Source organism: Primulina eburnea, chromosome 3, assembly GCF_022965805.1.
Source record: "Primulina eburnea isolate SZY01 chromosome 3, ASM2296580v1, whole genome shotgun sequence".
Taxonomy (NCBI): Eukaryota; Viridiplantae; Streptophyta; class Magnoliopsida; order Lamiales; family Gesneriaceae; genus Primulina; species Primulina eburnea.
The window spans coordinates 5934441-5956455 of NC_133103.1; the positions used below are offsets into that span (position 1 = coordinate 5934441).

General features: G+C 35.4%; 2 protein-coding genes, 1 long non-coding RNA gene and 1 pseudogene across 4 annotated transcripts; 1 reads left to right on the forward strand and 3 right to left on the reverse strand.

The window, feature by feature from the left end:
• Window positions 1-3814: 3814 nt before the first annotated feature.
• LOC140825745 (uncharacterized) lies at window positions 3815-7200 on the reverse strand. Of its 2 annotated transcripts, none has more exons than XM_073187693.1 (7): window positions 6993-7200; window positions 6678-6829; window positions 6476-6585; window positions 6294-6379; window positions 5285-5389; window positions 5001-5194; window positions 3815-4074 (listed from the first exon to the last, which is right to left on the reverse strand). In XM_073187693.1, exons 1-7 carry the CDS (start codon window positions 7100-7102, stop codon window positions 3938-3940), a joined length of 894 nt encoding a protein of 297 aa, XP_073043794.1. In that variant the 5' UTR covers window positions 7103-7200; the 3' UTR covers window positions 3815-3937. The 2 variants fall into 2 exon arrangements, with proteins under 2 accessions (XP_073043794.1, XP_073043795.1); XM_073187694.1 differs by having other exon boundaries at window positions 3850-4074; window positions 4949-5194; window positions 6993-7198.
• Window positions 7201-10732: 3532 nt separating this feature from the next.
• On the forward strand, window positions 10733-16924 carry LOC140825747 (auxin response factor 5-like). Its single transcript, XM_073187695.1, has 14 exons — window positions 10733-11692; window positions 11840-11952; window positions 12430-12528; window positions 12680-12736; window positions 12812-12964; window positions 13051-13135; window positions 13297-13387; window positions 13513-13677; window positions 13823-13945; window positions 14024-14099; window positions 14200-14335; window positions 14415-15586; window positions 15746-15933; window positions 16092-16924. The coding sequence occupies exons 1-14, from the start codon at window positions 11590-11592 to the stop codon at window positions 16246-16248; spliced, it is 2718 nt and encodes a 905-aa protein (XP_073043796.1). The 5' UTR covers window positions 10733-11589; the 3' UTR covers window positions 16249-16924.
• On the reverse strand, window positions 16539-18021 carry LOC140825748 (uncharacterized). Its single transcript, XR_012116736.1, has 2 exons — window positions 17752-18021; window positions 16539-17427 (listed from the first exon to the last, which is right to left on the reverse strand). It is a non-coding gene; the product is annotated as an uncharacterized lncRNA (long non-coding RNA).
• Window positions 18022-18568: 547 nt separating this feature from the next.
• LOC140825749 (zinc finger CCCH domain-containing protein 6-like) lies at window positions 18569-21783 on the reverse strand (annotated as a pseudogene).
• Window positions 21784-22015: the final 232 nt, after the last annotated feature.

The window sequence follows — 22015 nt, forward strand, 5'->3', positions numbered from 1 at the left end:
ACTTTTGTAATAAAATCAATATTTTTTTATGAGTTATTACATTAAATTTTGTGTCCAAAACTTAGGATCTTGTATCAGATGTAGCCTAATCAAGTCATCCACATCGGGACCAGTAAGAAATTATCTCCAACATGCCATGTTGGACAGACGTACAATCTGGTATAGCACAAAAACAATTATATTGCAACATTATATGTTAGCATGGACCCACTCTATTACAGTTGGCTAAAACCTTTATCGATAGTGGTTTGCATGTAAAATGTCCAGGTTCTTTGTGTGCTTAGTTGTAGAAAGCAATCACAGCCCCACGGGCCCCTATACTCTATGCCACGGCCCATTTCAACTACACTTCAGAAATATATATTGAGAGCGCTACATACATTAATTGCTATATTTTTTTTAAAAAAAAAAACTAAAATTTATATTTTTAAAATGGTAATCCATTGGATTTTCAAAAAGTCTAATGCTCTCAATATCTTTTAATTCTGAAAATTTTATGATGATAATAATAATAATAATAATAATATAACTTTTTTGGGTGTTTTGTATTTTGTTTGAATACTAAAATTTTAAGATAAGCGACAACTAAAGATTCTGAAAATTTAAAGTTTACATGCACACTCCTGCACATTCATAATTACTCAATGGGGGATGGGACAAGAAAGAAAGACAGGAGGAGTTGGGGGCAACATGAGGGGATCCTGTGAAGGATGTAATAACTAACATCCATGCCCATTGCTAAAAAAAAATTAAAGAATTATTTAAACTATCATTCTAATTTTTTCTAAGAAATTAACTGTGAGTTTTATTACTTGAAATTATGTTAAAATGGTCACTCTCATCACAATATTTGAGATTGACCTCGTAAATCATGAATGTCACACCCCGAGCCCGGGTCTGCGCCTGCGTGACTGCACAATGGGCTCTTATAGCAACTACTTCGTATTCGTCCTCGTTTTACGAAAATGATTAACCCAAGTTGCTATAAAAGTCCATTGTAAGCCATTATAAACTCATTTTCGCGGCCTGACCCCTCGATCCACCAGCACCGAGAATCTAGAGGTGGCTCCTACAGGTTCAAGAGGTGGCTCCCGTCATGTAGCACTTTGCCCGGCAGGTTCAAGAGGTGCCTCTCATGCACGTAGCACTTTACCTCGCATAGCACTTATTTCCCGGTGTTCCATGCCAGTGACCGGCTCTGATACCATTCTGTCATGCCCCGAGCCCGGGCCCGTGCTTGCGTGACTGCACAATGGGCCCCTATAGCAACTACTTCGTATTCGTCCTCGCTTTACGAAAATGATTAACCCAAGTTGCTATAGAAGTCCATTGTAAGCCATTATAAACTCATTTTAAATCATTTATTTTTTCGATGTGGGACAAAGGTATCACAATTAAAACATGGTGGTTTCGGCAATCGTTTATTCACGCGCGCACACACACATATCTATCTATTTGTGTGTACGTGCGCGTGTGTTTACATGCACGTATATTATCATTTGTCATTTTGCATAAAATATGAGTGCAAATTAATAACATTTTATGTCCGAAAAAACAGACAGGTGCATTTAACATTCTCCGAGACCTGAATTTTTAATGCGTGCAATTAGTTTGGATTTATGCTAAGAAGCTGCCACAACGCATGTCTCGCGTAATCCTATATTATGTTAAATAAATATTAAGGTTGTTAGTCCATAGTATTTACTTCTAACTAGTTTTAAGGTATAGTAGATCTTGACAATCATCGACCCTGTTTGACGTGCATGCATGTGCTTTAGCCATAGAACGTGTTCTAACATATAAATTTAGTCAAACATTATTGATTTTATTTTAAATTGATTAAATCTATAAAAAAAATATACTTGGAATATTACGGATGTAGGTCTTGATAATAAAAGTTAGATAAAACAATCAAATCTAAAATCATTTATTATTCATATGATCAGATACCTTTACGAGTTAAATGGATAAGAAGACTCGGATGAAATGAACCTTAATCTGTGGGGTTTGCCTTGGCTGAAATTTAAAGCACTTTTTCAGTTTTTCATGGCTGAAATCATGGAGCAATTATTAGAATGTATAAATTTTCCAAGTCAATAAAAAGTATAATAAAATGTTTGTTTGTTTGTTTTTTAATTCCTGAATCTGTGAGATGGTTTAATGAATCTTTATCTATGAGACGAGTCAATCTTACCGATATTCATAATAAAAAGTAATATTTTTTCATGGATGATTCGAATAAGAGATCATCTCACAAAAGGCAAAAACTTGTGTGAGACGGTCTCACGGGTTATATTTGTGAGACGGATCTCTTATTTGGGTAATCCATGAAAAAATATTACTTTTTATTGTGAATATGGGTATGATTGACCCATCTCACGGACAGGGGCGGATTTAGTGTAGGGCGAACGTGGGCCACAACCCCCCCCCAAAATTTTTTAAAAAAATTTTTAGCGACGGTTGTTGCAAAAACCGTCGCCATATAGCGACGGTTATTGAGAAAACCGTCGCAACATGGCCCCCCAAAAAATTTTAAAAATTTTTTTTAGCGACGGGTGTAACTAAAACCGTCGCAAATTTTGCGACGGTTTCTTAAAACGTCGCCATATGGCGACGGTTTTGTGAAAAATCCGTCGCAAAATAAATTAAGTGGCCCCCCCGTGTCCACGTCCTAGATCCGTCCCTGCTCACGGATTAAGATCCGTGAGACGGTCTCACATAAGACCCACTCCTCACAAAATACAACATGTGAGACCGTTTCACATAAGTTTTTGTCTAAAAAAATTCTTAAATGGTTTGAGTTTTGAAAACCAGTTCTTTATTTTTACGTTTGTATACGTGTCATATAAGAAGTATTGAAATACAATTTAAATAACTCTACCTCTTTTTTTTAACTTCCAAGTTATTCCTGTGCCAAATTTTTTTAAAGGGAAATTATAAATATCGGTGGCTTTGGTACGTAAAATCCATAAAATCATTTCTGTAATTTCTAGGCAGTATATATTATTATGTTATCGGCTACCAAAACATAAAGTTTGCGAGAGCATCTTTATCATGCTTAATTTAATAACGTGAATGACTTTAAGTCAACGCACTCCTCAACCGAAAGCTTCCAATTTTTGGAGCTTTTTACACCATCGTTGTTGTGTTGGGGAGGTGACCCACGTTCCACATTCCTCACCAGCCAAATTAGATCCTTACCTCCATTTTGTGTGGTTAATAATTTATCTGTAGTTGAACTTCTATTCTTCTTTCTTGCTTTTAACGAAGCGATGGATTAATCACATGACATTAGTAGGATGTAAATAAATTTACTCAACAAATTAAATTTTGCCTCCTAGTCTCTTAGGATGTAATAGTTTAACCTATCGGGACGTCATTTGAGGTTTAAGATGTTTTCAAATTTTAGATTTACATTGTTATTACTAACTATATTTTTTTAAAAAACGAAAAATATTCGACTCTATATAATCTTTTTCATAGTACCAAACATAATAAGACGACCGTTCAACACATTTGATTCCTGCATAGTCCTTTCCACTATACCAACTACCAAACATAAGAACAAAATAGGCACCTAGGAATTTAACACTTTGGAAAAGGTGGAATTTGAGTAATGGGAAGAGACTGAGAATGGAAAATCAACTGTTTCAGACAAGTAAAAGTTTCGAAATTCAAATGATTATCATAACATAGCATATAATCATTCTATTTATAAAGAATTTAGAAACTCCGTTCCTCCATATTATTCGAGGCACGCTCATGGGCGTATTTATCAAATATCATTTGCATTTGGAAGCCTACAAGTACATCAGCTTATCTTTAGAATTATTGAAATAGCTACAGACCCAGAAATCCCAATCAACTCGGCATAATAATGATTTTCTATAAACCTTTTAAAAGGGCCGCGTAATGTATTTGAGAGAATTATTTTAGATCAGCTTTCTCTAAAGCTAATTACATAAGCAATTACAAATCTTGACTGGTTAAAATCACAGCTACTGAATGGCTGCAATACCATCGTAATTTGGGAATACTTGCCGACCACATGGATGATGGACCACAATTTGTTTCCTACAATTATCATTACGGTCCATCAGTATGACAGTATCTCAAACATTTATCACCCCTGAAAATGAAGTTTTGAAACCATGTCACAGTTAGTGACAAAACATAAATGCCTACAATTTGGATACAGGAGCCTCATGCGGCAGCATATATCAAAGATTTTGAAAAGATGATTGCAAGATTTTTATGACATGGGAACATAAGAAGCAGTTACAAAAAGATAGCTATGTAGAGTGTTCCAGGGATTTAAAGAGTAAGCATTTGAGGGAGGCCAACAAATAAAAAAATCTAACATCAGATATCAAGAAAATGAACTTTGCAGAACAAATGGAGTCAAAATATTATAAGATTTTCAGCTGTGTGCAAGTCAAACTGGAATTAAGGCATAGAAAGCATTTGTGCAAACTTTGAAAAATCATATCCATCTAGGAAGTAGACTCCTGCTAAAATCAATTTGATATTTAATACTATCCAAACTAATCTACCACATGAACACAAAAAGGTAACAAGCCAAGCAAAAACTCATCAAAGAAAATCAACAATTTTTTAAAAATTATAGCATTTTAAAGATTTATAATTTATAGGAACATCAACTCGTTACTCATCTAAAAATCACCACAGAAAAGTTCATTTCAAAGAGAATCAAACGGGAGGAGAGCACGCATTTCAAATTATGACGGACTGCGCCAAATATGAAATGTATATGCAAGATAACATCAACAAAACACAGATAACGAAATACAAAGGAAAAGATACAGAAAAAAATGAAGTCTGACCAAAATGGGATCTGACCCAGAAGTAACTATTGCATGTAAACAATGATGTGAGAGAATGGAAGATGGGAAGCAATTAACTCGTGTCAGGAGAAAAAATTACTTACAGAACCCAAAAAGCCTTCTGTCTCTAAAATAACATAAGCTTCATAAGCAAACCTTCAAGAATGATCTTTTCTCCCTTTCTTAGACCTTTTAATCTGCTGGTCATTTTTAATGAAGTTGTTTCCTTCTTGACCATTGACACAACTTCCTCCGGCTTTTCATCTTCTCTAATAATTTTCTTCTTGATCATCAATCTATCTCCCTCTGGCTTTTCATTTTCTTCAATAACTTTCCTCTTTTTGGAGGTGCTGTGAAACAAACACGGATCGGTGAAAACTCGAACACATAAATCCTACCTGTTCTAAATAAACTTCCACATAGACAGTTTTCAGATTAACCTGTCAGTTTGAGACCATTTATCCAAATTTTTATCCAACCATCGAGCACATCCTGTGTTTTCAGCAGTCAAAGATCCTGATATATGAAGCACCTCTTCATCAAAACTACAATAAAAATGATGCTGGTGAAGTCAATAAGACGAGTACTTCAAAAACTTTCCAAATATTCTGCAACTGATGCCGTCTTATTTATGTTCCTGTCTCCTATTGGTATTTTGTATCAGATAAACATTTAATAAAAATCCAGGCGATGAAATTGCAAGAAACTTCGCTCGGTCAGATTACATAAGCCAAAGTAATCAGGAGAAGGCAACCATTAACTGCATAGTGGTTTGGAAAGTTCAAGAACCCAGAATTTTATAGAATTTAGCAATGCAATAGTGCCATTCTACAATTTGTTGTTCATTTCCAGAAATTTGTATTTTCTTCATTCAATATATTTAGAAAATAATAAGTTCAACGTCTCTTTACAACAATATGCAATATAATTTTAATTCGTGCTTGAATGGCTCTGTCTGGGCTTGAACTATGATCTGAACCAAATTAAAGCACAATAACATTAAAATCGAGCCATAAATAACTTTAACCTGTCTATTTTCAACTGTAAATATATACAGAGTCTAGAAGTTACGTGCACAAGCCCCTTTCTGAAAAATATAGCAATATTTGAATAAATCTCATCAACCAGTGTGTTCAAAATGTTCTTCTTTCATTTTGAATCCCTGACTAATACATGAGAAAGGTTTCATAACTTAATATGCCCCATAAATTATAGTTTGACCTAGACCATCAAACTCATATTTCAATACTCACAGACAGACCCTGTTACTGTTGAACACGTACGAATAGAGTTTGACTTTACAACTCATTATATACAACATGAATGGTTGAATTTTTCTTAACGGGAATCACAAAGTGTATACTATACATTTTATTCACCACTATGACAATTTTCAGCTACCGAACACAAACTAATCTCAGTAACAAGACTGGGAATACAAAAGATCACCTCTTCACCACAAAACGTATAATAGTTCCAACTTTTATCTTGTGTTTCCTATAGGATAGGCTAGCAAATACTTCCTCTCCACGTTTCTGAAAAATGAGTGAAAACAATATGAATAAGCAGTACAAATCTGTCCCCTTAAACAGTGGTCGCAAATGCATTATACCTCAAGACAAGAGACTTACACTTTTATGCTTGAATTCTTCGCGGATGTCTTCAACTCCTATAACAGCCGCAGAAAAACCAAGAACCACGGCGTGAATCGAATTTCTAGTGATTTTAACCACCTCCCCCTCTGTCCAAAAGACCAGTATGCCAGTGTCACTCTGTTGTAGCTCTTACAAAAAACATGATACTTTCTATGAGGAAATAGGGGGGGAAAATTACCTAAAATCATGTCAGGCTTGGGATTGAATAGCAACAATCTAGCTTTTAATTTCACTCCAAAATATGGATGAATTCCGGGTAGTATCCTTGCCAACATACTACGAACATTTGGATCATATGCCAACACCACTCCATCAAAAGTTTCACTATACCTACACAGACGGGCCAGAAAACCAAAAGAAAAATCTTTCAGTCAAATCAAATTCCATAATTAGCCAATCACTCCAATTATATTCAAAGCATAAAAACACGGGACATTAAACTGACCAAATCAGTAACAAGAAACAAAAACAAGAAGGCTATACTAAAACTAACGTGAAGAGCAAAGAACTAAGCTCGCTGAGAATGGCGTCCATGGGGGTTTTGGCCTTGGATGGGTGCAAATACATCACCATATTAGCTTCGCATTCTTTCAATCCCTCCATGTTTACCGGTTCGCAATATGACACAAGAGGTTGATTCTTGATTGTGTGTGTAAGGGTTTTAGAGTGCGAAAGATGCGGATAACCCTCTGCCCTTTCCTTCGGTTCGGTTGGCGATCAAGGAGTTTGGTGGGCTGGGCCCATTGGTTGCATTTTACTCTATAGGCCCAATATATCAATTGTTTTGTTTTAAAAAAAATATTTTAAATATCATAATAAAAATTAATTCCTTTTTTGTGTGAGAGAACGAACAAATATCTTTTTCCTTAATGTTTATTCGAATCCAAAATCCAAAACGCCTAAAGGTAAACGGCCCACACTATACGAACAGACAAGAGGGGGAATATCTTACATGTGTGAAAATGTGCCCTTATTTCCCTACAGTGTACTCTGTCATAATGTCCCTCTCTTTATCCACGCCTACTTTGGTCATTTCTTTCCATCATCGTATTTGGGCCCCATTTTCCTATATTTTTTTCTCTTTTATTTGCAATTTTTTAGCCCTATTAAATCCCATTATTAACGAATATGTTAACAATATTTGAAATCTTAATCATTTGTTGTTACTCAAAAAACGATAATGAGATTATAAATATGGTGTTGGTCCCCCCCCCCCCCCCCCCCCAATTATATCAAGACTAGATTTAATTCTTTATCCTTAAATATGACACACTTCTTATGTAGTTTATTTAAGTTTGGATGGGCATTAATTTATTTTGTCCTCTCCGTGAATTGAATCTGACTAGAAACCAAATACACGATCTCACATTCGTGTACAAGAGAAGGGATTTTAAAATAAAGATTTTGGAAAAGAAAAATATTAAAATATGATGATCAAATATAATTAATTATTTTGTATTTATAATGTATACATAGTTGAAGTTATTAAAAAGCAAATGCACCGTGCATGATACCATATATTTGCCATAATTGATTATAGTCTCGCGTGCGTGCGTGTCCTTCATTCGCTTCCATAAATTGAATACCTTTCTTTCTTTTATCCTTCTATTATCGTCAAATAATAATCCGATGGCAAGGAATCAATCGATAATCCTTTTTTACTGGATTTTTTTTAAGAATATAATAATAATTTAGCAAAATATTTGACAAAAAAAACTCTTTAGATTATTTCATCCATTTCATTTCATAATGTAAATGACATCTAAATCGGTGCTTTAAACATCTGACACACTTGCAATCCATTAAGTTTGTGCGAACAATATTAAATGTAGATCGAGGAAACAATTTAAAAACAACCTTGATCAAACTAAATTTTTGAAATTTAACATTTGAGAATGTTATTTTAAAAAAAAAAAATTGACCGAGGAGCCCTAAAATCTAAATATTATTACTGATTCATCACGCATATGAGATCTTACACATACTATATATGGATGTTTTGAAACTAAGAATATATATGTATACGTAAAAAGAAACTATACGCATGAAAAAGAAAACCATAGATACTACGATTCATGAAAGTCTCAGAAGTTAATCCTTTTCTGGAAAATTATCATCTCAACTCAAGATATATAGTGCCAATTATTAAATTTGAAAGAGGTAAACAATAATACTACTTTATTAACAAATTTTATAATTGAAATATTTATTGAATATCACACTGATAGTGAAATATAGAAAAATTGTAATCCATGAATGAGTACACATATATAAAAGTGTGAGATAGGTGTGCATATATAAAACTATAAATATAATATTATATATATATATATATATATATATATATATATATATATATATGAGTAGGTCTCTTGAGACGGTCTCACGGATCTTTATCTTTGAGACGAGTCAACTCTACCCTATATTCACAATAAAAAAGTATAACTTGTAGCATAAAATGTAATACTTTTTCATGAATAACCCAAATAGATATTTGTCTCACAAAATACGACCCGTGAGACCGTATCACACAAATTTTTGTCTATATATATATATATAATATACACACACATTTAATAAACAAACAAGATAAAATGTTATCCTAAATTATTATAAAATAAATAGACATCAAAATTATTGTAATTAAACAAAGTACACGGAAGTCGAGGCTGGTCTTCACTTGCGTCCGTATGATTAATTTGTCGTGACCCTCACGCGTGACGAACAGTCAACAAATCCGACTCGCAACAGAGCCCGATGAAAGTGAGAGAATGAATTAATATATTACGAATTACCACGAAAGGTCCAGTCTTGATCCAACTAAACATAAGAAGAAATGACTCCTCTGTGATAACCTCGTAATCTACGTGCTAAAATGCGCCTTTGTCTTGTTTTTATCAAAATTTCTATATTTTACCATGACCTCAATAGCTAACTTTTCCAAACCATGTTTTTCGAATTCTTGAAATTTAAAAGGACCAACGTTTTTTCTTTCCCTTTAATTGAGAGAAAACAAATTCCCTACTCCTTTTAGGAAATGGTTAGGAAAACCATTTGTTTCCAACGCCTAATAATTGATTTCCCTACTTTCATCTCGCCAATCACCCCTAAGTTTTATTTTAATTCAAATTAAGTGCGCAAACTAATTAATCACATATTATGACAATCATCCATAAAATCAAAATAACATTTTACCATTAAAAAAAAAATAACATTTTACCATTAAAAAAATAACATTTTACCATTATTCGAAAGTTTATCTAGCGTAGATTCGAAGTATAGCGTCTGCATATTCTCTTTAAAAACAAAACAAAACAAAACATTTTACTGCTGGATGATCAAACATGAACTACGACTGATATACTTGAAAACTACTAGAGACTAGTTCGAGCATCGAAGTTTTCATTGAGGCAAAGCTCAAGAAAGGTACTATTCGAATTCCACTGGATTTCTGTTGACTTAAACAATAAGAAATATCTTTAATTTAAAGATAGGAAGAAAATGGAAATCATAGACAGTTTCATAACTACAAAAAAAAATTTCATGCATGGAGACATATCAACAATAATATTCGCATCCGATTCAAAACACATGAGACAAATGTTTTCTGGCCTACTGACATCACGCTCCCCTAATTTGTGGATATATATATATATATATATATATATATATATATTTGTCATAAAAAATAATACTTTTTCATTAGTGAATCAAATAGGAGATTCGTCTAATAAAATGACTTGTGGGGCTCTCTCACAAAATTTTTTATGTTATCTAATTTATATATCTATTTTATTTAGCAAAATTACAATTGATATTTAATTTGCTAAATATTTAGTAGTGATTTTATTTTAACATTATTACGCTAATTTAGTTAATTAAGATAATTTTATTTGATAATATTTTGTCTATGTTTAGTCCTTTTAAGTACATCGTGATTTTGGTTTCGATAAAATTTACTATTATGTTATTTTTATTGTTTTCCCATTGTGAATTATATTTGGATGAAAATTTATATTTTTTAATTTGAGATATATCATAAAGTTCATATGATATGAATATATATATTTTCATATATATCCAACAAAGTTTCGTTTTAATAGTTATATAAGTAACATGTACATAATATATAATATATATTATATATATATCCAACGAGTGTAATAGTATATAAGTAATGTACATTCTCATTGTTGTTTATCCATAGGGCTAGTTTATGGATGCAAGCAACTGTCCCTTTTACATATTTGATTTCATTAATTCATCTGACTGGTTCTTCGCCGCGTATGCTAATGATTTCGTGTGGGAATGGCTTTGTTCTGTTAATTCCCACTTGTTATTTATTTCAATAGCTCACCAATTTCTCGGCCTAAAGCTGCTGCAACAGAATCTACTATTTTCAGAAAGAGTGTGGGCGCAGGATAAGAGCATGCACTACCCTCCTCACCCTTAAAAAAATCAGCATACCAACTACAGTGAAGGTGTGAACAAAGAGTGAAAAAAAGCGAGAGAGAGGAAAAGGGTACAAAAGATTGGAATTACTTTTGGTGTTATTTTGATTGAGAAAGGTCGATTTCTTTTGAGAAAAAATCTAAAGAGAAAAGACGGGGAAAAAGGGCGAAACACTTGATAATCCGACCACTCATGGCACGGTCCGCGTGCTTTTATGCAAGAAAACGGACCCCTCTATTTTATTTTTAGTTTTTGCTTTTTTCTGGCTTTTGCTGCTGATGGGTTGTTTTTCGTAGAGTGGAAGGGGAAGAGGAAGACCAAGTAGATTTTTCAGCGACTTTTTGCAGTGTTTTGGATTTTTAGGCCAGGCTTCTTGGATTGGTTCCTCTCATGGTACTAGATTCTTGTTGAATATTTGTATTGGCCTTAGTCTTCATCACCTCCAATAAAAACAGTGATGGGAAGGTGATGTTCATTGAAATGGGTCGTCTCCCTTTTCGTCTAGGTCTTCAAGAGCATGTGAGTGGATGTTTTTGGATGGAAAGCTTGTATCTTTCTGAGAGTGTGATGATTTCTTGAAAATGGGATGTTTTTACGATTAAAGTAAGTGAAAAATAGAGCATAAATACATATACAATATGTCTTCTGTCGAAGAAAAGTTCAAACCCGAAGGTTTGGTCAATGGTGGACATAAAATACTAGAAGGGATGAAATTGTTGAAAGAAATGCAGGATCATACAGGTCTGTTATAATTCCTCTGTTTTATGATGCTGTATAAATTTGTTTTACATTATTCCAAGAAATCTAGATTATTTTCTAAGATCTCTTCAAATTTGTAGTACTGGGTAGTGGGTAGAATTTTAATTACTTGATCATGGTTCTCGATAGGGGCAAAGGAGCCCATGAATTCTGAGTTGTGGCATGCTTGTGCTGGTCCGCTGGTTACCTTGCCTCAGGTTGGAAGCCTAGTGTACTATTTTCCACAAGGGCACAGTGAACAGGTGAGTTTCTTTCCTCATCTTAGCAAATTGCAAACTGGAGTCGTTGAGCACCGTATTTTTGTTTTTATTGTGGACTAAGGAGCTGGATAAGATCGAAATCGCAGGTAAAGTGAAACTTAGAGGAGGATTTAGGATTGGGATCACATAATCTTTACAAGCTTCATTAATGTCAAGAATAAAGTTGAACTAGGATCATTATGGCAATTCATTTCAGTATAAACAATTGTGTAGATTACACGTACTTGATGCATATTCTGTTAAAAAATTGCCAATTTAACCATTTTGCGATCAATTATAGAATTATTTCAGTCATCAAGAAAGTTAAGTTGTTTGAATGCGTCCAAAATAACCTCGATATTACTTTTTGAAGTGATCGTTGCTGCGTGTAATTTTAACGTTTTTGGTGTATATGGCGATTTTTTCGAAAAATTCGTCTGGTCATATTACATAATAGTATTTCGGATCTGTGTGTTTCAGGTTGCTGCGTCCACAAATAGATCAGCGACAACACAGATACCAAGCTACCCAAATCTCCCGTCTCATTTGTTGTGTCAAGTTCACAATGTTACACTCCATGTATGTCCTTGCAGCATTTTTGTGTGCTTGATTTTACACGGAAAAAGGGGCTGTTCTGAAATAAACAGATCAATTTCTATACTGGAAGAGAAATATTTAGCTAACCTCCTTTTGATCAGAAATATTTAGCTAACCTCCTTTTGATCAATAGGCAGACAAAGACACAGATGAAATTTATGCGCAAATGAGCCTTCAGCCGGTGAATTCTGTATGATATACACCATTGCAAACTAGTTTTAATTGCCTTATGTTTTGTGGTTTCATATTTTGCATTTTTTTTTAGGACAAAGATGTGTTTCCTATACCCGACTTTCGAGTAAGACCCAGTAAACATCCAGCTGAATTTTTCTGCAAAACACTGACGGCCAGTGATACTAGCACACATGGTGGCTTCTCGGTTCCTCGAAGAGCTGCAGAAAAGCTCTTTCCACAGCTGGTTCGGTTTTGGTTTATTTGGTTATTTTTTACATTTTATTCATAAATATAAGATTTAACTGATATACTTTTTGTGCTACTTTTCAGGATTACTCGGTGCAACCACCCACTCAAGAACTTGTTGTTCGAGATTTGCATGAAAACACCTGGACTTTTCGACATGTATACAGGGGTAAATAAATTGTTTCCTTTTTCATTGTTTAAGTTATTTATGTAGAAATTTCCTGTTCGAGTTGTAATTTCTTTTTTGAGACATAAATTTACGCCAAACGAACCAGAGACTGAACAACAGTTTTCAAGTCTTACCTTTCTGCTTATTTCATTATTATTTAGGACAGCCAAAGCGGCACCTTCTAACAACTGGTTGGAGCATGTTTGTTGGTGCAAAGCGGCTTAGAGCAGGCGATGCAGTTCTATTTATCAGGTAGTTTTCGTTCCTGCAGTTTGTTTAAAAAAGTCGAGTAATGGTCAACAATGCATATTTGGAATTATTTCCTGAAACAAAGCATTTTTCTAAATTTGCTGTGATTTTATGGATGTTATACATAGAGATGAGAAGTCCCAGCTATTACTGGGAGTGAGGCGTGTTAATCGTCAGCAAGCAGCTCTGCCATCTTCTGTTCTGTCTGCTGATAGCATGCACATCGGAATCCTGGCTGCTGCTGCTCATGCTGCGGCTAACAGAACCCCATTCACAATCTTCTACAATCCAAGGTTTTATGAGATACATTTTCACTTTACTCCATTTATTTTCAGATACAACATCCATTTGATTGACTGAGCAGTTATGTCGTATTCTTGCAACAACAAAAAAACAAGTCTAAATGTTGTTTGTTTTGCAATATTATTCATTTTCTAGAGCATGCCCCTCAGAATTTGTCATTGCACTGGCTAAATATCGAAAAGCATTGTATGGTACACAACTCTCCATAGGTATGAGGTTTGGTATGATGTTTGAAACAGAAGATTCCAATAAACGGAGGTAAACTTTCAAATTTTACCTGGTTGAGTTTGCTGTCTCATATTCTGTTATCTGACTTCTCTTTCACTATTTACACAGGTATATGGGAACCATTACTGGTATAAGCGTTTTGGATCCTCTAAGATGGCCAAATTCCAAATGGCGCAGTCTTCGGGTATTTGTTACTTTTATTAAGTGTAAGAACCTAGGATACCTCTAATTTTGATAAAAATGTGATCTTGTTGGACTAACGTTATACTTATTTTCGGTGACAGGTAGAGTGGGATGAGCCTGGGTGCTGTGAAAAGGAAAGTAGAGTTAGCCCCTGGGAAATTGAAACTCCAGAAAGCCTCTTTATATTTCCATCTATATCGGGCAATCTGAAGCGTCCTTACCACTCCGCTTTCTTAGGTATTTTTCTCTCATTTGAAATAGCTTCTGTTTCATGTCTTTTCCGTGTATTGAGCAGTAGGGCCTTTTCTTATATCAGGGGCAAAGCCAGAATGGGAAGCTTTAATAAATCGTTCTCTTTTCCACGGCCCACTTGGGGATCTTCAATGTTCCTCGGTATCAAGCCTATGGTCGGATCAGTTAACAAAGATGCTAGTAAAGGACGCAGCACTCCAAGAATCCAAATCTTTGGCGCAATCTGCAAATAAACCGACTCCTCCACAGATTATTCCTCCAGAAGTGGAAAGTTATCCCGGACGATTAGTTGGCAGCCGAACAAATGTCACGAGCTCAAATGTTTTACTGCCGGCAATCCCAGAGGCACCAGAAAAAGTTGTGCACCAAACTTCTATGGATACAGTAGGATCTGCACTGACTATAGATCAGCTTAGCCAGGTTCAGTCACAAGAGCAGTGCTATGATAACAAACATGATGTTCCAGTCATGAATCAGAGTAATGGGATGCAAATGAGTCCAGTGATCACACACTCAAGGTTGGACTCACAAATCTTTCAAACTCCGCAAAGTGATCCATCCCACGTACAGTCCGATTGTCTTAATACCTTGTTCCAGTACCCTAGTCAGGTTGAATTTAATACATATCCTTCAATATGTTCCTCCCCATCTGGCATGTTTAGAAATCCGGGATCTTCATTTGTGTTCAAGAAATCCAGTCAGCCTTCTCCACTACCAGAAACTGTGAGCAACTTGCCGCCTTCAGTAGGTCAAGAATCGTGGGATTTTCATTTTAACAATGCGAAGTGCATGTCCCAAACCAATCTCCCGACCCTGTTGTCTCATCAAGAAATGTCGACTCTTCAGTATAATTCATGTGGTCTGAAAGACTTGTCATCAGATGAGAGCCAGAATCAGAGTGACATATATAGCTGCTTCAATCTTGGTGAGAATAACAATGGAAGTACAGTAATTGATCCTTCTGTTTCTAGCACGTTCTTGGATGGTTTTTGCGCATTAAAGAACAATGATTTACAAAATCAGTCTGATTACCTTGTGAGAAACTTCTGCCCAAACCAAGATGTCCAATCCCAGATTACATCAGCTAGCCTAGCAGATTCTCAGACATTCTCTCTCCAAGAATATGCAGATAACTCGGGAGGAGCATCTTCAAGCAATGTGGATTTTGATGACAAAAATATTTTGCATCATGGCTCGTGGCAGCAAGTTACTCCAAGATTCCGGACTTATACTAAGGTAACTAACTGTTCTTGTTTCTCGTACAAAAAAATATTGTTAAAAAAGCATTCGATTGCACACACAAGAATTTGACACCATAAGTAAGTTGATGGCATTGAAATGTTAATATATATTTTCAAATATATGATTCTATGCTGATGAGATGAGTTGTGACAGATACAAAAGGTCGGATCTGTGGGAAGATCGATCGATGTCTCTAGTTTCAAAACTTACGGCGAGCTACGTGCGGAAATAGAGCACATGTTTGGTCTCAAGGGATTGCTCAATGACATGGGTTCTGGATGGAAACTGGTCTATGTGGATTTCGAAAACGATGTTCTTCTTGTCGGAGATGATCCTTGGGAGTAAGTACCATTACTCTATTCTCCTCAGTACCTCCTGTGTGTAATTAATCAATTAATCCCATCAAACAAACTGCTCATACAAAACATTTCCTCATAAATCTGTTCTATCAGAGCAGACAAAAATTCTTGGAGACTAAATTCTATGTTGACTCGTGTAGGGAATTCGTGGGCTGTGTTAAATGCATCAGAATTCTATCACCGTCGGAAGTTCAGCAGATGGGAGAAGAGGGAATGCAGCTTTTAAACTCTGCTGGGGTGCAGGCAGTTAATGGCTCAGTATCTGAAGATGGATGCGGTAAAAAAGGCTCTAACTGATTTCCAGATAACCTTTTTTCCCTATGGATCATAGGATCAAAAGGCCTGCGTTCAATATAAATTTGCCCGAGTCTCAACTTGCATCTTCACATCCAGTTCCACAAAAGCATTGGCAAATTACAGTCGAAAGAACCTAGGCCAACTGTAATAGATATTTAGTTTTAGCATGTTTGTGAAGATTTGATTGTTGTAATGTATGAGTAGAACTCTTCAGATAAAAATCACATTTTTAGCGTATGATCGATCCAGATCTAGAATGATCGGTTAAAATTAGCACAAAAAGATCAACAAAAAGAAAATTCTGATGTCGTTCATTTATTTGACATTACAAAGAGAACTCTTATCATGTTAATCATTTCACTTAGATGAATCATATTGTGTACGACAAGAATCTATGGAAAACATATATTATATCATACTCTTACTGGTTTCTGTAGAACAGCGGACAAGTAAAGTTCTAGTTTTCTCGATCCATCAAATTTCTCTCCAACAACCCACTTCAACTTCTTATATCCAAACCGTTCAATCAATCTGCTTACAATCTAATCTGAGCTTAGGAACTGTTTTCGTGAAGCATCTTCTCGGAATAGGCTCACATCCCTGGAGAATCAGTTTCTGACCAAGGCTCCAATCATCAGGGCACACGCCGTTAACTTTATAGCTCATGAATTGAGACTAAATCTACCGATTGTAACAAGAATGCTCAACGGATGCCACCATTTCAGTAATCCCAGTTCTTGAATCTTTACCCAAAGGCAGCTGGTGGTGGTTCAATACCCTAAAAGCTTCTTCTTGAAAGATCGATGCTTTCATACCCTAAAAGCTTCTTCTCTATCTGGGCTAGCTTCCGCTGCGAAGATCCAATCTCTTTAAGGATTGCGCTAATTTTTTCCGAGATCAGAGAGATATTCGTAAGTGAATTCAAACAGGGGTATACATATAAAATTCCTACGAATAAGGGTATCTCCCGGGATTGTGGTAATTGATTAATTGTGTTTTAGGACAGTGGGGTGGTAACTGAAAGAATAAAAAGCAAAAAGATTTGTGGTGATTACTGAAAAAAAGCATCAACACATTTACTGCCGAGGAACAAACTGAACCTCTTGCTGAATCTTGCTTTTCCATCCCCGACAGCCAAAGAAACAGAACCCATACGTTTTCTCTTGCAGCTGTTTCGACCTTCGAATCCAAAAATAAAACTTGTAATACAGTGTGGGTGTGGGTGTGGGTGTGGGCGTGAGAATGGGGTAGAGCAAAAAACATCATTGGGTTATCACGTGACAGTAAATCTGATGCTTTGTTGGCGTCCAATTTTGATATATCATACTATTATCATGATAATGTTCCCCGAAACAACATCTATTGAAAATATATATAATGATGATAACAGTGAATAAATATGCAAATCTCTTCGATAAACGAAAGAAAACGAAGCAAACATGTAGGAATAATGAGAAGTTCAAGAAATGAATGCAAGAAGAACAAATATGGCACAAACTATACCAGGACGAATAGGGTTAATACGGCTTCTCGTCCGCTTTAATTTCTTGGCTGCATAATGAAATCATATCCAACCAAGAAAATAGCCATGCATCACCCATGCACTTGGTGTATTGTATACGACAATAAGACTATCGAGCGGGCCAGCAACCCTTTTCCGATCACGTTGTAGCAGTGTAGCACAAAGGAAACTCATCCAAAAACCAAAATTCACACGACAAATTCGACAAGTCCCAGATGCAATCTATTTTTCTGGGATAACTGCAAGCCATTTCTCACCGGCCTCGCAAACATCTGCTCCTTCTTGATGGAAAATCAAGTTGTGGATATCCTAAGCTGGAGAGGACTTAGCCTTTGTTCCAGATATTCATTCTCGGACGAATGTGCTAGTCATCTCACATTAGTTGAATTGAATATAATCTTTGTGATTTTCATATATGGACTTAGACAATCCTCTCATCTTGAGCTAAATATTGGGTTGATTTAGATCTAAATTTCAATTTTATAAACAACCTTCACTGCCATTGACCAATCTCTATATATTCTAATTTTCAACTTCTGAATTTCCTAGTCGTGGAATTCATGAAAAATGTCCTGAATTTTCTGTATATGATTAAATAATGTCCAATATTACATTAAAAAAAAATAATGGTCCAATATTAATCATAACATAGAGGGTAAATTAATATATGATCTATTACTCCATGGCCTGCCAAAATATCCTTCACAAATTTCATATATTGGAAGGTCAAAAACCCTAATGGGCATCCCAAACTTAATCTTTAGGAGACGAATCAAAGTTGAAGGAAGAAGAATGTAATCGAAAGATCCAAAACTTGGATCAAAAGGAAAATTCATTAACATGAATAAACGAATACAAATTTATTCTCATTTCAAGAAGACATAATGCAAGGATGAAGATGCTCATAGCATTGATATGAACCAGTAATCTATCTATTGATCTTCACTCTCTTTGCACTTTCAACCTCCGGAATACCAATGACTCTTTGCTGGGCTGATAATTCGTGCTGATAGGCGCATTTAGCTCCATTCCTGCAACCCCTTGAACTATTGAAATAGATGCAGGACTTCATTATCTTCTGTTTTGAGTCTCTTGATTTCGCTCTATTTGATGATTCTTGACTGGTTCCCGGCTGCACTTCGTTTGTTTGATGAGAATATCGAGGCAAAATCTCCCTTTTTCCTTCTCCATGTTGCTGAATGAGGCTCTTGTAATAGTTTTTGTCATTTGCATTGGGAACTGCGGGAGGGGGCACCGGGGCCACATCAGGTACAGATGACTGTAGATTCCGACTTGGAAGGTAAAAAGGTAAATTACTTGCAGGCATCGAAGGGGTGGTGAGCTCTGGTCTGGAAAAGTTATCAGCGAGTGGATCTCTTCCATTCACAGCAATGCTGACTGGATTAAATGAATTCTTGGGAGGAGACATCAAATTGGGCACACTCAGTGTGCTGGTCGATGAGAAAGTACTAGCTCCCATGATTGGCATGGTCTGAAAGTTGGAAGTTGGCATATTAATAACGTGGAATGATTGTGGCATGTTCTGCGTGCTGGACCGTTCAGCAGGGTTTGTAACAAGTAGCTCGACCATTTTTGGGTCACAGAGAATTTTTATGAGTAGCTCCCGATCAATCAAGTTTGCTTGATAACTTTTTGATGTGATTAAACTCAATGCAACTTGAGCTGCTAAAACTGTATCAGGTCGGACGACTGTCGAGGCAATTTTATTATCTGCACAGTTGGTATATTCCGCAATGGAGCCCAATGTTGTATCCAATGCAATGTCCTCATTTTCAATTGGTGTGACGGGGATCAAAGGGGTGTTTTGGTCATTAATAGCCGACTCATCCGCACCCACTAAAGTGGAGGGGCTGCCCAAAGATAGAGGCTATAAATGTTCAATTAATTATGGACACGAGAATTGAAAATGGAGTACGAAAGATCAATATGTAGTCAAATCACTCAATAAATAAAGTAGGAAATGAAATAATTTATTCGAATAAAATTGGTAAAGATAGTAAAATTTACTTGTGATCACTGTAAGGGATTTTAAAATGCTATCGTTATTCAAGAAAAATGACATTGCAAAAAGTTTCAGAGCCTAAAATGATATGGAAGAAAGAAAAAAAGAACGAAACTCAAAAATAGTACTGAATCATACTTGGGAGGAATAACTGATGAGCGAGGATATATTGATTCCAGCACTGTCATCTCCCTTTGCTTCTGGACTTCCATTTCTATGCTCTCTTCTCCAGCAACCACTCTCTCCATGAACTATTTACTTCGAACTGCAAAACAAGTGAAGAAATGCAGAAGAGTATTCAAGTGACCTGAACTGATCGATCATAAATAATAATATAGCAATAGACTCACGCTGGAAGGACATCTCCATGTAATTAATGGTATTTGAGACAACTTAATCCTCCAGAGCTTTGCAGGTTGGATTCCTTCAAAGCCTGGTGGTAAATTGTCATCAATTCCCGTACCCCTTGACTGGAGTGGCCATAATGCCTTTGCCTGGAGGTGGTCCTGTTTTCCCAATCCCACAGCCACTTGTGCGGGAGATTCTTCTGAACAAAAAAAAGGAATGTAATATAGTTCATCATGCAGCAATTTAGGATCAACCTCAAATACGTAAATTGCAAGTCAACTAATGACCAAAAACCAGTTATGTGAATTATTCGGTAGAAGATCATCACGGAACTTTGCTGGGATCATGGAACTTTGCTGGGAAAATATTACACAAGTGACACGAGCACATGCTTTATGTGTACATAATGTCATTATTAATTACAACATTTTGGAAAAAAGGATGCAAATCTGTGAACTACATACACGGGTTTGATGAAATGCAAACATCATAACATGTACGACCAGAGGGGATGAGCACCTCATATCAAAGAAGACTTTTGCTACCCAAAGGAACTGATAAAAAATTCGTACGTTTTAAATTAAATTAAACTATAATGATCCATTGGTCGCACTTTAAATTAACTTTAAACCCCCTCTCAATCTATGCGTCCTATTTTCCCTCCATTGATCAAAGTTGAATGTTCCTTTATGAGGGACAATCTTTCGACTCCCTTGCATTTTCTTCGAGTCCCGCTCTCCACAGGTGTCTTCACTGGGGGAAGTCGAGGCATGCTAAAGCAGCTGTTTGTTTTTAACCAGACAAATATACCTGTTTGTTTTTAATATTTAGCTTTCAAAACCCAGGCATGGTCAGGAAAAATCACAAACCCATGTACATTGTGATCCATTAATTAATCCACTTCTTTAATTTCTGACCGACGAAGTTTGATACGGAAAGCTAACCCAATACTTCATATTTTATACACGGCGCAAGAAACGGGGGATACAACCACCCTTGCATCAATTTGGTACAATATAATACAGATATCTCATGGAGAGGATTGACAGAATGAGTCGTGTGATCCAACCATCCATAATATAAGAATTTAAATTATGACTGGATAAATCATAACTTTCCCTTGATCAAAATCACCAGTTGGGTTTCATTTATCAATATAAGATTTTATATTATGAGCCCTAAATCAATATCATCCAGACCCCGCAAATGAATTTGAAATTACCTGGATTCCAGGTGCACGAAATCCATTTACTTTCATTCTATGATTAATGGCACGAAATTCCCAAAAAAAGTGTCAGCAATCAATTTGATTCACATATTTCAATGAATTAAGGCTGAAGAGTTATCCAGTTACTTCTCATTCGATAGAATGTCCCAACTGAATTATGATGAAATATCCCCATTAATTGAATTGTAAAGGTCTTTTATTCTTCTTGCCATCTGTTATTTTCTAGTCCACAAAACTCAAATCTTTTTTACCCTTATTCACAACTTTGTGACCAACTTCAATCACTTAACAAAACGAAGATATTAAAATTCTCGATATGATATACCTGAAAAAGATTATCGTCGGAAGCCAAAGCAACTCTTCTCGATTTCTTCGATCTTCTCATTTTTTACAATTACGTTCGATTGGTGATATGAAAATATTTAAGGCAGAACGTCCATTTTAGTGTTCTTATGTATCAAGGTAATTTAGGTTTTGTCGGATCAATTATCGTCTTTTATTAAGTTTTAGTAACTTTTTTTAAAAAAAAAAATCACTGTGATTAATAATAAATAATAATAATGTTATTATTAAATTTTTATAATTAAATGATTTTAAAAAATTAAAAACACTAACATATGTTTAACAATATAATTATTAAATTTTA